At 39.7% G+C, this 15,606-nt stretch overlaps 1 protein-coding gene across 5 annotated transcripts in view; it reads right to left on the bottom strand.

Annotated features, from left to right (window-relative positions):
• Positions 1-15,606, bottom strand: part of ush2a (Usher syndrome 2A (autosomal recessive, mild)) — a 214,996-nt gene that overhangs the window by 71,279 nt on the left and 128,111 nt on the right. For all 5 annotated transcript variants that reach the window (XM_084931033.1, XM_084931019.1, XM_084931025.1 and 2 more), the window contains 10 exons: positions 11,907-12,505; positions 11,568-11,737; positions 11,306-11,472; positions 11,114-11,202; positions 8,493-8,827; positions 6,583-6,738; positions 5,963-6,126; positions 5,554-5,763; positions 476-678; positions 276-388 (listed from right to left, as the gene is read on the bottom strand). In XM_084931033.1, the coding sequence (XP_084787159.1) occupies positions 276-388; positions 476-678; positions 5,554-5,763; positions 5,963-6,126; positions 6,583-6,738; positions 8,493-8,827; positions 11,114-11,202; positions 11,306-11,472; positions 11,568-11,737; positions 11,907-12,505 (2,206 nt within the window). The remainder of the gene's footprint in view (positions 1-275; positions 389-475; positions 679-5,553; positions 5,764-5,962; positions 6,127-6,582; positions 6,739-8,492; positions 8,828-11,113; positions 11,203-11,305; positions 11,473-11,567; positions 11,738-11,906; positions 12,506-15,606) is intronic.

Raw genomic sequence — 15,606 nt, 5'->3', positions numbered from 1 at the left:
GAGGGAAGATGAACAACTTTAATAATTGACCAACGCGTTTCGGCTTGTGGCCTTCATCGGGGTCATGGCCTGATGAGCCGAAACGCGTTGGTCAATTATTAAAGTTGTTCATCTTCCCTCAAGTGTTGTTGGAGTTCCTGCTTTGTGAATTCTTTCATCCTCTCCATGCACCTTGGAAGCAGGTGAAGTTGTGCCAGAAAATTTTTGCTGTCAAAGAAAGTTAAAGAAAAAAAAAATTACTATCATGAAAAAATGGCTGTACATTTGTAAATTACCTGGGACTTATCACTTGGGCATGTGGTGTTGCCAAGTCAGCAGGCAGGTCCTCCACAGTAGTAGTTCTGGTAACCTTGCTCCGGACGCATGCATACACTGTGCACACCTCCACCTAAAAAGCACATCAACAGAAAAACATGATGCATATGTTTACAGTAGATGTCTCTCTTTGCATATTTGCACTTGTTTGTATGAGTACCTGTATGTTGTAGACAGTAAAAGGCAGTAGGTCCCCCAGCAGGTATGACCCTGAGCTGTTGTCTACATTGCCATGAAGGCGATCATTAACATAGATGTTGTAACCAGTGACTGCACCATTGGGTCGAAGAGGAGGGATCCAGAGGACACGTGCTGTGCTGCTGTTTACTGGAACCACCTCTGGGGCAGACATCCCCTCTGGCTCTGTGAGGTACACACAATGATTGACTCCATTTATGAAAACAAACTGATTTCAGATCATGAAAACTGTAAACATGACACAAGACATGTCATCGTGAAACCATGTTTGATAAAATTATAGCAAGAATTTTAGCAACACGCGTAAATTTTTACATACCACCTGTTATAAAAATAGATGGACAGAGCTGTAAAAGAGTATATCAGTGCTAATCTTTCACAACACAACTCATTTGATGATTGCTTGTAAAGGGCTTATATTTATTTATTTATTTTTACAAAAAACCACCATTAAAATGGTAAAAAAAATTCAAATTCTAAAATTCTAAAAATTCTAGTCAGTGACATAAATGGTAAAATTATGTGTTCCTCATGGTGAACATTTTAAAATGCATGTTAATTAGGAACATTGTATGAATATCATATTTGCTTTCATACAACTTTAGAGGTCTTTGTGTGTCTGTGTGTAAGAGAGAGAAAAGAGAGAAGCAGAGAGTATCCATATATCCATACATGACAGGGAACTGTGACTGTGTTTTAGAGGCAGGGTGACCACCTGTGTGTCTGCATGTGTGCAGTATTGCGTAGATAATGCTGTGTAGGAGTAAATGAAATGTAGAGCAGTGGGCTGGGTTTAGATAAGTGCATTGGCTGCAAATGAATTGGGTTAACTTGTCTTAGCTGAATGCATTTTCACTAAGAACAATAGATTCAATACGATCACCTCACTCACTCAGAATAACTGCCTCTTTCTGTGTTCTGTTATTATAGTTTCCTCTTCTTTATTGGCTCTTCCATGTAATTCCCTTAATTCCTTTCCGTAATTCATTTAGCTGACTTTTTTTTTTAAATTCTCTTCTAGCAAATGTAAAACTCCTACTGCATGGTGATTAATAAAGGATGGTAAACTAGAGTATAAGAAAAGGGTTTCAGAGAGTGTGGGACAAAAGAGAGGAGTGAATTACGCAGAAAGAAGAGTATCTATGGAAGAATTAATCACAGAAGCAGTGAGCAAAATTCTAAATCAAAGAGAGAAACACCAGAGTGTGAGAGGAAAATAAAAAAAGAAGGAAAAGGAATTCGATAAGAGAAACGGGTTGTGTGTCAGAGGGGTGATCATATAGACTCCATTTATTATTCTAAGTAAAAATGCACCCAGCTACGAGACGTTATCCCAATTCATTTGCTGCCAAAGCACTTACCTAAGCCCAAACTGCAGCTCCACATTTCATTTACTGCAGGATGGTATTATCAACGCAATACTGAACACAGGCGCTCTTTCACTCATACACACACAGACAAGAATGCACTTTTCTTGCCAATTAGTTCTGATGTTAGTATTGCCCTATAGACTGCAGGCGGTGTTAAGATGGTTGGTAGGGCTGAGCTGCATTAGTTAAAATATATCAGACCTCCTTGGTGTGTCTGTGTGTGTGTGAGCTTGCACTCTTATGGCTGTAAAATAATGAAATTACCTCCGGAGCCCCCTCAGTTAAACGAGCCATGCTTTGCCTTTAGCACCTAATGATTTTCTAATGTTTTTAATGCACTTTTTATTATACTACTCAGATTAGAGCGAAAGAAAGAGGCTCCTGACATATGATTATAGTGAGAAAGGAAGAGATGTGTGAGAAAGGAAAAAGAAATGGAAAGATTTTCAAAGAGGGAAGTGAAGATGGAAATAAAACTACAGCCAGTAGTAAGTGGCCTCTGACATATGATTACACAGAGTGATTTGAAAGATAACTCTTGAATGCTAAGAGACTGGGCTGAAAGTTGAAGAGGAAATGGAGAGAAAAGTAGGGATGACAGTTGGATAGCCTGAACAATTCATGGTTAAAAGTATTAAAAGCTGACCCTGATTGAAAAGGGAAATACCAGTAGATCCAAGAACTGATATAATCATATTCCACTTAATACCCTCTCTCAAAGCTCCAGATTTTATATCCTGATAAGGAGTGCCAGTTGTTCATTTTACAAATATTAACAGATTATGCAGACAGCTAAAGCTCCGGGAACAGATGATGCAGTATTAGAGTTGTATTGTAATGATGTCAATCAATGTTCTGGTGGTTATGGTTTTCCATAATGTACGGCAACAGCCGTTAATCAAAGCACCTGTTTAACAAACTCCAATGTGAAGAAAAGTGAACTTTGTAGCTGCTTCATCAGCCGCTGTTCGTTTTACACAGTGAAAATCTACAGTAAAGCAACAGAAGTAAAGCTACAATAAAACATGCCAATGAAGTGTTAACTTAGTCTGACACATGTTTAAATTAGGCTGCTTGCTGACAGCAGGTCAATGCAATAGAAAGTGAGACCACTTTCGATTGCATTGACCTGCAACACCTGCAACAAACAGGGGTGAGTCTATAGGGAGGCATGAGGTGTACTACACAATGTTTATTTCAAAGCTTTCATAACATTATTTTTTAGATCAGATTTAAAGTAATAAATAATATATAATAAAAGAAAATAATATAGAATATTATATTAATGGAAGTCTATTAACATTTTAAAATATAAATATAAAAGATTTTTTTCCATCCTGGGAAATATTTGTTATATTTACAGAACGAAATGGGCCAGTAAAGCTCTAAGCCACTGAGTTGGGGCTTTTAGGTTGGACACTGAATTATTATAAACTATAAATTTATAATTAACTTCTAAACCATTATAACGTCTGTTTTCAGGGGCACAAAATTCTGCATCAAAGTACAGGACAATCATCAGCTGATATACTCGCTTTTCGTCATTGCAGCCACCACACACTCTTTTAAAGGCTTAAACACACACATAAACACACACCCGATCTATGTCCTGCAGCAGACACAACACTGTCAGAACTATTTTTGCCTCCAATTAATGTAAGAAAGTTTTCCAAAAAGACAGAGTACAGGCAATTTTATTTTATGCCTTAGTTTAGGTTCCATGTCTAATGTATATTATTTGATAATAACACATTTATGATCATTTATTTATTTATTTTTATTTTTTTAAATGAAATTTCAATATGGCATGTAAATACCGATGTTGTATGTAGTTACATTATTAAAATACTGTAATGTCTAAAATAGAAACCAATGAGCAGTTTATTTTGACAGATGTGTTTTTTCTTTTTTCAATATTTGTTTTTGCTCATTAGAAGGTAAAAGTATTTCTTATCTGATTACTCGATGGAATAACCAATAGAATACTTGATTACTAAAATAATAGATAGCTGCAGCTCTACTATTGTGTAAACCATGATCCAAAAACTGAAAAAAGTAACAGAGCTGAATTACTGAACATGAATAAACTAATTTGAATCGTGCTGCTTTACATTCCGATGTATTGTTTATGTGATCCTATTGTCCCACATTGGGTTTTTAACTGCATCAACAGGTAATATGTCTGTGTGTCTCTTACCGTAAATGTTGGTATTTGGTATAAATTAAAAATTAAATGTATTTAATTTTGGCAAATCATTGTTACTTCTACCTGACTTTTCACTTCGTTCTTGTGAATTGTAAACTGTTAATTGTATTGCAAAGCACAGTAATTCTAACTCTTTTTTGTCAGTGGTAGAACAAAGCTTGTGTTTATATAGCATGTGTGCAATTTTTGTGTGTTTGTTTGCATATGGTGCAAACAAGCAATTCACAACACCTTAAATCTGCCTCACACACTTTGTATTGATTTCATGCCTGACTACATGATGTGTTTAACATCTCCTGTGAAGCACAATGTCGGAGAGAAATCCATGTTAACCCAGGCACAACACTTAAGTGTGCTGAATTGAAGCAATGTACAGTCATGTGAAAAGAAAAGTTTTTTCTCCACAGTCCTCTGAGAATCTAAGTACACCTTTACTGCTTCCATAGGAATTAAGAGAGGAAGTAGCTGTTAGGTGCTGCTAATCAAATGTGCTTAATTAATTGATCATCAGCAAGTGTGATCACGTCTATAAACGAAGAAGTTTTGGCAGCTTGCTGGTGTGGAGTATTCAGATAAGTAACACAATACCACAGTCCTCTCAAGAGTGGAAGCCTCCACAAAGTCATCCCAAGATCACACAACACTCCAAGAAACTCCATAAAATCCAAGAGCTACATCTCAGACCCTTTCCTCAGTTAGCATTTCAATAAAGAGAGAGATCACTTGGAAGAAATGAATGTATTTGTCGATTAGAAATCAGGGCAGAACAGATTTAGGACAGGACCCCCCAGAGTCTAGATGTTGGTGGTGGTGAAGATGAAGACTGAGGCTTGAATAAAGCTCTGGCTGAGATGTCTGAGGTGGAGATGGGGAGAAGGTGGGTTACACGAAAAACAATCTGAAAGGGAGAATGACAGAGAGCACAGATTTCAACCATGCAAAGCAGAGCTGATTGGCTCAAAGAAGGCAGGCGAGACAATGATTGGACTAGAATAATGATGTCAGTGTTGAGACTGACACCGTGGGAAAGTGGTTGACATGTAAACAGAAAAGTACCCAGTAAAGCTGCCAGATGAGTGATTACAGATCTTCCTTGTTGAACATGCATATAAGCTTCATGCTAATTATTGAAGTTCATGAGAGTTCAATTAGAAAAAGACTGAAGAAATATTGCTTGCTTGTCAGATTGCCACAAAAGAACCTCTGAAAATTCCTCCACAGCTATGTGAGAAACTGGTCATACCAAAAATGATTAGTTCAACTCATTGCTGCTAAAAATTGATCTTTAACCTGAATCAATTTCCCACAAGAATGCAGAAAGTCCTAAGAAACTGTACATGAATACAATTCAGGTTTCTCCATGACTCAAAAGCAGACAATCACAACCTCAGAAGAACACGTGCTGAATGAAAAAACAAAACAGAAATATTGTTTGTCAAAGATAATAGTAAAATATACACATACTTCCATCTGCTGTGGTGACATTAACCACTGCCTTAGATGTATTATAAGCTCCGTTGGACACTTGTAATGACACCAGATATGTGGTACTGGGCCAGAGGTCACTTATCACTGCAGAGGTGATCTCAGGGGTGAAAGTTAAGATCAGACTTGGCTCTGGAGACTCCACTGTGAGAAAGAAATATTCCACTTCTCCCTGTAGGTCTTGTAAAGCTAAAATAGATATCAAGAGAAATGGAAAAGAGTGATAGGTCAGTGAAAGTAAAAAGATACTTTCAGTCTCTGGTGTCACTTTCTTTTAAACAGACAGGACAGCACAGACATCATACAATAAAAGCATGACCCTGTGCAAGACGCTGTGAGTTTCAACACCTCTCCTGAACAGTGTGTAAAAGAAGAAGGTTAATCTTACATGGTTGTGTCCAGTTGACCTGTATAGCAGTGTGATTGATAGTAGAGGCAGACAGAGATGGAGGGTGGAGGGGAACCCCAGCCATGGTCACTGCTGTAACGATCTCTCCTGACGTGTTTCCCACATCATTATGAACCTCTAACTGGTACTGGAAACGGGTGAATCTGTAGAGACGCAGCATCACTCTTTGTAGTGCAAACATTAGTTTAAACTGGAAATCAACCACATACTGGTGGAATAAAGTAAAATATGTTTATCTGATAGTTGTGCTAAAATAGTAACTTGTATTTCTTCTTGCATCACATGAAAAAGTCCTGCCAAATGAAAAGTGCTGACACACTCAAAAGTTTGTCAGTTTACTCCTTGAATAAAGCACAGTGGAGACATAAACCCAGAGCTGTTTAGCAAGCACGGTGGAAAAAAAAAGTGCTTCCACCAAGTGCCAAACTGAGATTAGGGGACGCTGTGTGAAAAACAATTTAATTCTTTGGGATATTTGCTTAATGTATCTTTGAGCGGTATTAAAAGATCGGCATCAGCAGCAGCTCGCCGATCGGCTCTGCACACACTGTTTGCTGCAGCGCTGCCGTTTGCTCTAGAGCTCATTTCAGTAATCTCACCTGCTTAGGCCTTTATCTTGGTAGAACAATTTGGTGCCGGAGTAAACATGGAGCCAGCGATGGAGATCTTCGGAGGGGGGTGGAGACTGGGCTGTTAATGTGGGAACTGTGGTGATGGCCAGGGGCTGGTGGGTTTTACGTCTGAGCAACTTGTATCTGAAAGGGAAATTTGAATAAAAGACAACACACACACACACACACGGTTGGATATTTAGGAATCCATTAACTCCAACATTAACTAATTTGAGCATAAAGACACCTACTGTACCCTCCATACACACAAACCTGCCCATGGATGCTTGCAGACACACACACACACACACACTTAAACGCACATTTTCAACTGGTTCTTATCCTTATCACTCATTCCCTCCTCTTCTATTCTTCTTTCACTGCATCTCATCCCTCCCTCTCTACACCCCTCCATCCGTTGTTTTTTTTTTCTGCGGGGTTTGTGTTTTCCTCTCCCTACAGTGATGCTAATTTCTGCTGTAATCAGAAGAGAAGGGCTTAATGCCGCCTTTTAACCAACCCACTTAGACAAACACACAGAGCAGAACAGAGCAGAACAGAGAGACAGGCTCATGCATTTTAATCACCCACTAGGAAAATGGACCTTTATTTTAGGCCTAATCGCCGACAGACTAAAACAGGACAGAACAAAATGAACCAGAATGTGCATTAGGACTGAGAAAACACTGATTAAAAAAATGCAGAACACTTAGCTCATTACCAGGACACTCATGTTAGCAGCTTGTTAACGTGTTCCTATCTGCTTGTTTGCTTAAGTTTTTCAGCAGCAATTGAACATCACCAGAATGTGTCTCTCATTATCGACATGCTGATTTTAGTTCTTATAGTCTGGTTTCCAACTTTGGGCTAAAGCTAGCTAATGAATAAAAACACAGGGGTAAGTCAGATTATGTAAAGTTAATGGTGGTTACACAGATTTGGGTCCTTTTATCAGGTTCACATAATTAATGATGTACTGATGTTTCTGTACAGGGCAATTTAAAGAATTTCCCTTTTTTACTTTCTGTTCACTTAGTTACATTCCTATGGATTATACGACTGATCCATAGCATAAATGCTGATTAAATGTTCATGTTTTTCTATTAAGTACTTTGAAACAGAAGATAACAGCAAAAAGGTCCTGGGTTTATTCCAAAGGCCATCTGGGGTCTTTTTGTGTGGGGTTGGCACGGTCTCTTTCTGCCTGCATGGGTTTCCTCTGGGTACTCTGGCTTCCACCCACAGTTCAAACACACGCATGTTAGGTTTAACAATGACTGTAAATTGACTGTTGGTTTGATTGTGAATGTGAAAGGTTGTCTGTCGCCCTGCAACAGAGTAGCAACTGTCCCTGCCCTCTGATAGCTCCAGCCCTCTGTGACCTTAAACTGACGGTATTTTAATGGATGTAATTGGTTTGTATTGCTTCAAAGCAGCTACTATATTGCTCAGGTGGAGTGGCTCTTAGTTTATATGTGTTTTGAAGCAGAAGGGGTATCCAAAACAAAAAATCATAACTTAATTTAATAGTAACAGTTCTTTAATATGTTTAAAATGACTATTATACTTCTGCTGCTACCTGTAATGCTTTTCTATAAAAACTTTATGACGACTTAGAAGACTATTTAGGTGCAAAGTCAGCTTGTCAATGTTGGTGACAATGACATTTTTTTCTGTTTCATATCATTTCATACAGGAATGGGTCAGCTGACATAAACCTAACCTGATGTTGATGTAGAACAGCATCTCACATATCCAAATGCCACATTTATGCGTATATATTTGTGTGCTGGATATTATCGTGTAAGCAAATGTGGACTTAAAGTGATATAAGACATACATTTTTACTTTGCCATCACTGGTTAAAAAAGGGGGCAAAAAAGAGATATGGATGTTACCTTATATTAGGTCCATTGGGCCTGCTCGGTGGTTCCCATGAAATGGCTAGGAAAGATTCACTGACTGCTACTACTGACAGCGGTGAAAGCCCTTCAGGTCTTGTGGGTAATGTGGTAGCTTGACTTGGCAGGCTTTCTGTGCATCCCCCAATATGTCCTCCACCCTTAGAGCATGCTAACACAGTGATACTGTAATTTGTATATGGAACAAGGTCCGTTACAGTGGCGTTAAGCTCAGAAGTATTGCTAGTGTTGAATGTGATACGGGGTTCTGGGAGGCGGATCTCATAGCTGTGAATTTCTCCATTAGGAATAAGAGGGGCTGACCATGTGACCTGCAACAAAAAAAAAATGGTATATGATATAAGCATTGTGTTTCTCATGGTATATTCAGATACAATTGAACAGTGCTGAGAAAATTTGTTTAATCCTTTCCAACTGCCCTGCTGTCCTAACTGACTGGGCATTTAAATGTTCTTGATAGGAAGAAAAAAAAAAGCTTTTAGATGGATGAACTACAGGAAGTCATGATGTAGGGTGTGTGTTTATTTATGTGTTCTTGCAGCGTGTGCTCGTGCAAAGATGCAGACAGAGTGCGAATGAATGCATGTGTCTTCAGGTGTGACACTAGTCACCTGCATAAGTGAGAAAACAGTATTTAGGTGGTCACTCTGTCTCTGTGTGTGTGTGTTGAACTGTCATGTGGGTAAAGATAACCTGACTTTGACTTGAGCAGAAGATGCCTTTCATCACATTTAAAACAGGGCACACAGAGACGCGCGCACATGCACAAACACCATGCTAAAATAATGAAAGCAGCTGGTAATGGAATTGCTGCATGCAAAAACAAAAGCCTGCTGTTGTTGAGCACTGCATCTGATTTGGAAACAGTTCAGTCTGTCAGCATTTCAGGGTGAGGAAGAAGGTAACTGGCACACACACAAATGGTAATACACACACATTTACTTACAAACACACTCATGTAATACGAAATTACAGCTTTCTTTACGATGATATTTTGTTGACGCATTCACGTATAAACACACACACACACTGTAAACACATACACACTTGCGAATTTATGAACTGTACGATCTAAAACACCTACATACGAACTGTCATGTACAATAACTGATCAGTTCAGAGCTGGCTGAGACTTATGAGTTTTGGTGATTAAGTGGTCACTGTTGATGAGAGTATTATGAATGAATGTCAAGCATAATTATTTCTCATGCAACCTTGATATTCATTTAACAAGTGACACTGTGAGGTTATACAGGACACACACAACGCACTCCTAGTAACACACCCACTAACACAGAAAGACACCTACCAACACACACAACTTAAAACACGTACACACAACCACATATGGGCAGGGTCATTTTGAGTTAGGTAGCTCATTTCCCAAAGTGCGTGTTGGGTGTGCTTTGTGGTGGAAGTCATTTACAGATTGAATAGCTTGATGTAATCTGGAGATGGTGAAGACAGCAGAGACCCCGAGCTGACACAGAGCAATAGGGCTAAGGCCAGTACAGAATGTGTGTGTATATGTGTGTGCGTATATGTATTTTTGTATATTTAAATGGGAGAGAGACCTATGATACATTTGGAAGTGAGAGAGAATAATGTGTATCTTTTTTCAGCCCTTCTTTTGTAGATTTTGTAGATCCTGACCACAGAATCACAACTTAAAACAAACACTTTCAAAAAAAAAGAAAATCAAATTTTATAAAACGTAACCAGGATACTGATTAAGAGAAACCTTATGTGTTATGGTTTACAGTAGCCTCTTCTCCATGTAGCAGATTGAAATGTAGAAAGTAATTGAAAAAAAAATGAATGAAAAAAGAATCAAGATGCTCAGAATCCTTCTTTTAGTTTTCAAGGTCAATTGGTAACCAGGAAGCCTCATGTCTGTCTGTCCAATTAGCAACAACCAGGAAGGAACGCTTTCCTTCTTGCACCTGTGACCCCTAAAGCTGTGCTGCTGCATAGATGACAGGGGTGGTTCTGAAATGATGACAGGCATTAGCATTTTTCTCCAGTTAGCATTAGTGTAGGGCTGTGAGTGCATGGGTGTGTGCGTCTGTCTGTATTGGCATGCATGCCATATTGTTTCAGTGGCTTTCATGGATAGGCCTTGATGTGAGATTAGCCAGTGGTGGAATTTAACTCTAGTCCCTCCTTCAAAATGGCCGACAGGAAGGAAGCAGCCTCAGACAGGGTCAGAGCCCCTCCCATTTCTGAAGGGGACCTTGAGTTGAATGTTTTTCTTTCTCATTAAATCCGAAAAGGGAAAGACGGAAGAACCGGCGTGACATTGCTTTGTCTTTTCCACGCTGTCAAACATAGGGTAACTGGAGAGATTCTCAATGACGCTGACTATTTCTTTGAAACATAAACACTATAAATTCTAAAAGCACATTCTATGATTCTGACACCTTCTATCAGCTGAATGTATTAAGAGATATTGTAATTCAGGATCAGTAACACCATGCCTGATTTGGATAATAACTGTGTGCTGCGGGCCATATTTCAGAGCTCCTGTCCTCTCATAACAGAGCCACAAGATTTTGGTGAAACTCTGAGGAGCCAGTTTAAAAAAAAGTTGCCCTTACTTGAAGTGTTGCTGGTCCCAAGACCTTAATCCTTGGTGGACTGAGGCCAGCGGGTCGAGAAGGTCTTGTGGTAATACTGACCCAGGGCCCTGTAACAACAAACATTTTTTGTGCAATTTAAAAGCTGCAGCACTAGTCCCTTCTTGGGCAGACTGAATTTACTTTTACTCAAGCTTGTTATCAAAACCTTACCTGTGGTGTTGCCCGCTTGATTATGGAGCACAAGTCGATACTGGTAAGTAGTCCAGGGACTGAGAGCTGATGAAGAGTCCAGGAAAGAAAGAGGGGAAGGATCAGGCAGAAGATGACCCACTATGGAGACTTGTTTGGTCCCAGCAACTCTGCGCTCAATCACCCACCTAGAGCCAGAACAAGATACATTTGAAAATGCATGCATATTGTATTTTTGCAAAGAGTTTATAAGTGTTTCAGAGTTTACGTCATTTTGTCTTACCGTTCTAATGGTCCATTACTCCGCTCTGCTGTACCCCACGACAAGAGGACAGAGGTGGGTGTATCTGAGTAGAGATGAGGAGCAGGAACCCCTTCAGGCGGAGCTGGGAGGGTGCGAATATGCTGAGACCTCTCAGACACTGAACAACCTGCATTAGTGCACGCTTCCACCTTGACATTGGAAAGCAAATTTTAAAACATCATAACGTGTTATGACTACAAGGTTATTAGTGTAACACCAAGAATTTTAATCTGTAAATCTGGCACTTTTAACTGCTAAGCTAGCATACTTATTACATGTAAAACACCATAAAGCAGTTTATTAACTAAAATGTAGTACCTGGACGCTGTAGGCTTGGTAGGGAAGTAGACTGAGGAAGGTGTAATTGGTGGTATTCCCTAGAACAGTGACTGAAAGAGGTGTTGATCTTGAAGCTGCACTAGAAGGGGCACTATGGAATGGACCATCTTCTATAAAATGTTCAGTATTAAAGTTTACTGCACTATACTGTGGTGTTGACACCGAGAGGCTGGCAGATACACTGGTGATATCAGGTTCAGTCGGGTGGAATGAGAAGGTACTGGTGCCTTCGCTCACATCAACAACATAAGTGGATTCATTCTGGTTATCTGCAATGCCAGGTTTCAAGATGGCAATGTGGCTCGAGTCTTGGTGGGTGGTTAGACTGGATGATGGTCTGGGGTTATGACCTGAGTTTAGATATGCACCCTTTGTACTGGGAAGCAGACTTGGGTTAGGAGTCCACCTGATGCTGGAGAATGAACTGGGTTTATAGTGTAAAGAAGTGACAGAGCTGGGGTAAAGATAAAGGGTATAATTTGTGATAATTCCATTTGGTTGTGTGGGAGGAACCCAGGTAATTGATACACTACGAGGTTGAAGCCCTGATACAGTTGGGGTGTCTACTGGTCCTGGACCTGCAGAAAGAGGAAAATAACGATAATAAGAGATGGAGTGGAAAAGAAAAGACAAGAAACCTTTTAAAAGACTGTAAAAAAGCAAGGAGGGGGGATTTCAAAAGAATTATTTGACTAGTAACATCAAGAATGACATCAGAAGGACAAAGAGTGATTTTTCCATCCCTATCCAAGGGATTAACATGAAAATTCTCTTTCTCTCTCAATTTCCTCCCAAGAGCAAACTAAGGTTGTATTTATAGATTTTGTGGTACTTATGATTGAATAAATTTGATTCTGCATCTTTCAGTAGTGAGATATTTAGGCTAGACTGGACTGCAAGGAACATTCTAGCTTAACAATGAGCAATAAATGTTGTTAAAATATAAATTGGATTAATTATACTGACCATCATGGATGAAGCAATAGAATCTTAGAACGGCAAGGGGTAAAGACTTGAGCAACTTTTACACAGACTGCTTTGTAATGATCAGAACTGGGTTTTAGCATTTCTGAAATGACAAAACTTGCAGGGGAATCCTCTATCTATCTATCTATCTATCTATCCATCCATCCATCCATCCATCCATCCATCTAATTAAGAAAATCTTGCAGTATTCACCAAACATAAGGTCAGGAGAACCAAACTGAGTGATAGAGACAGGACAGGACAGGAAATTTATGTCCACTGTCATTCTCATTAAGTGTGAGTGCCACCAAGAACCCAAATCCAGGTAGATGTTCACATCAGTAGACTAATGGCAAACACGGATCACATCACATGAACCTATACATAACATACAGAAGACTATTCAGAGTGACACTTCACTTTATGGTAGCTCATTTGAAGGAAATGCCCCCTCCCCCCTCCTTACTGGGCATTTATATCCCACTGTACTGCCCTATAATGGACACACAAAGGTGCATGTCCATATACATAGACATGTCCTTCTTAACGCACACACTCACATGCCCACACCCACTGCGATGCAGTATAGCAGTAATGGTGCTGTGTGAAGGGCAAGCAGATCAAGGTGACTGAGCGGACTGAGGGAGCGTGCTGCGTCGCTAAGTGCTACCGCTAACCGCTAACGGCTTTCCCAGATGGCGGTGTGTATGTTTGTGTGTAAGGGAGAGACAGAGAGGGAGAGTGAATGAAGATGAGAGGCTAAGAGTATGCAGGCATGACTGTATGAGAGATAAAGTGTGCAAGCATGTATATGTGTATGTCAGCATGCATGTAGTCATGTAGATAACAGCTGTATAAGTACAGTATGTGTAACCTAACTGAGAGGCCTTGCTTCCCACAGAGTTAAATGCAAGCTAACATCTAGTAACTGGACTGGGATGTCCTATTTCTTACTAAAGTTCAAAAGATTTTAAATGTCTTTTAGGAAAATCTTAAAGTTGACCAATTATGATTTTAGTGTGCTTATTATTCAGGTGAACGTATGCACAAATACTATCTGTGAGGCAAAAGCTCACACACCAGACTGCTCTAAAGTCTTGCTTTTGGACTGTTTTTTTCTACTCTTGGCTCTGTATGATGCCAGTGAAAGGGGATATCCTTAACACGGCCATATCCGACATATAGCTGTAGCTGTTAGCCAGCAGCCCCACCCACCTGCTGTTCAAACCTCCTGTGAGAAGGAGCCTATTGAAAGTAATAGACTCCTGGAACTAAAACATCTTGTTTCAGACAGTGGATAAACTGAAGGTCTGCACCATGGCCCGGCGTAAGATAAATAAGGATGATTTTGAACTTTTAATCACTCAAAGCTACTCCACGAATAAAAATATGCGAAGTAAGATTAGAGATACCCTCTACCACGTTTCATACCTTGCTTGCATTTGACTTCATTTTTGTTTCTCGTGTATTAAATAGTCTGACACTAATCTCTTTTGTACATGAACAAATCAAGTACTATTTAGCATTACATTTTGACCTTCTGGTTGCTACTATTACAAGGTGTAGGAAGCAGGTGAAGCATTTTCAGGAGTTCAACAATTTCTTAAAATGTTTTTGATAGTGAATTTGGACCTTGTGAGTTTCACAACTTCGCAATATCATTACACACGGAATTGTATAATGCATATTACAGATTTACTTGTTAGTTATTAACAACTATAGTGCTATCTCACCTGCTCAAAGGCCCATCACAAGTAAAAACATAGCTGCACTGAGATGGCAACTCTCTCCCTCTCCCTCTCTCTCTCTCTCTCACACACACACACACACGCACACACACACACACACACACACACACCCATATTCTATCGCCCACACAAATAAACAACAGTATAAAAACAGTGATGTAAAGCTTGGCTGATTTTTACAGATCACAAATGCTTCCTCCCTCAGTCTGTGTCCCGTTTCCTTCTTCTCTCTTCCTTTCACTGACCGTTCTCCCTCCCTCTCCCTCTTCCCTACCACCGCTCCCATTTTCTCTTCATTCTCGACCCCCACTCATGCCTTGTGTCTAGGTCTCTCTCTTTTTCTCTTGCTTCTTCTCTCTCTCTGGTCCCCCTGCTAAATAAACAATGCAGGAAGTTGACCTTTTGGGTTAACAGGTTTTTATGCTAGCTCTACTCAGCACTCACACTGATTCAATTACCACCAAAGGTCCAGTGAACCCCACGAATAACCAAGAGCCCGTCTCTCTGTCTGCCTATGCGTATGCATGTGTGCCTTGCTGCATGCTTGCATTGTCTTTGCGGAGGGTTGGGATGTAAACCTACCTGTTTGTTGAATGTCTAATTAGACAATCTGTATCTTTCTGTCTTTTTAAATATAATGTTGCCCTCTTTTTTTATCCTCAAGATGTCTGTTTAAAAAACTGACACTTAAAAACATGGACTGAATATGCACTGAAAGGTAAACAAATAGAAATTCCTAAACTGCAAATAATCTCGCCACAAAACACAATCCAGTCACCTTGATTCAATCCCTATCAACTAACCAAAATAACCCCTGTTGTTACCCCCATTCCTCCCTCAATCCCTCTCTCCTCCCCTCCTCCATACCACCCTTTTCCCTCTAAGTGTTGAGTGTTATTTAGGCTTTACTGGCGCGTGTAAAATTCTGCAATTTGAAGGGCTGTTAAGTTTTTCAATTGAAATTT

Source organism: Perissodus microlepis, chromosome 1 (genome assembly GCF_051167445.1).
Source record: "Perissodus microlepis isolate ML-2025 ecotype Zambia chromosome 1, ASM5116744v1, whole genome shotgun sequence".
Taxonomy (NCBI): domain Eukaryota; kingdom Metazoa; phylum Chordata; class Actinopteri; order Cichliformes; family Cichlidae; genus Perissodus; species Perissodus microlepis.
Note: the sequence above shows the minus strand (reverse complement) of the source record. Positions and strands in the feature narration are given on the sequence as shown.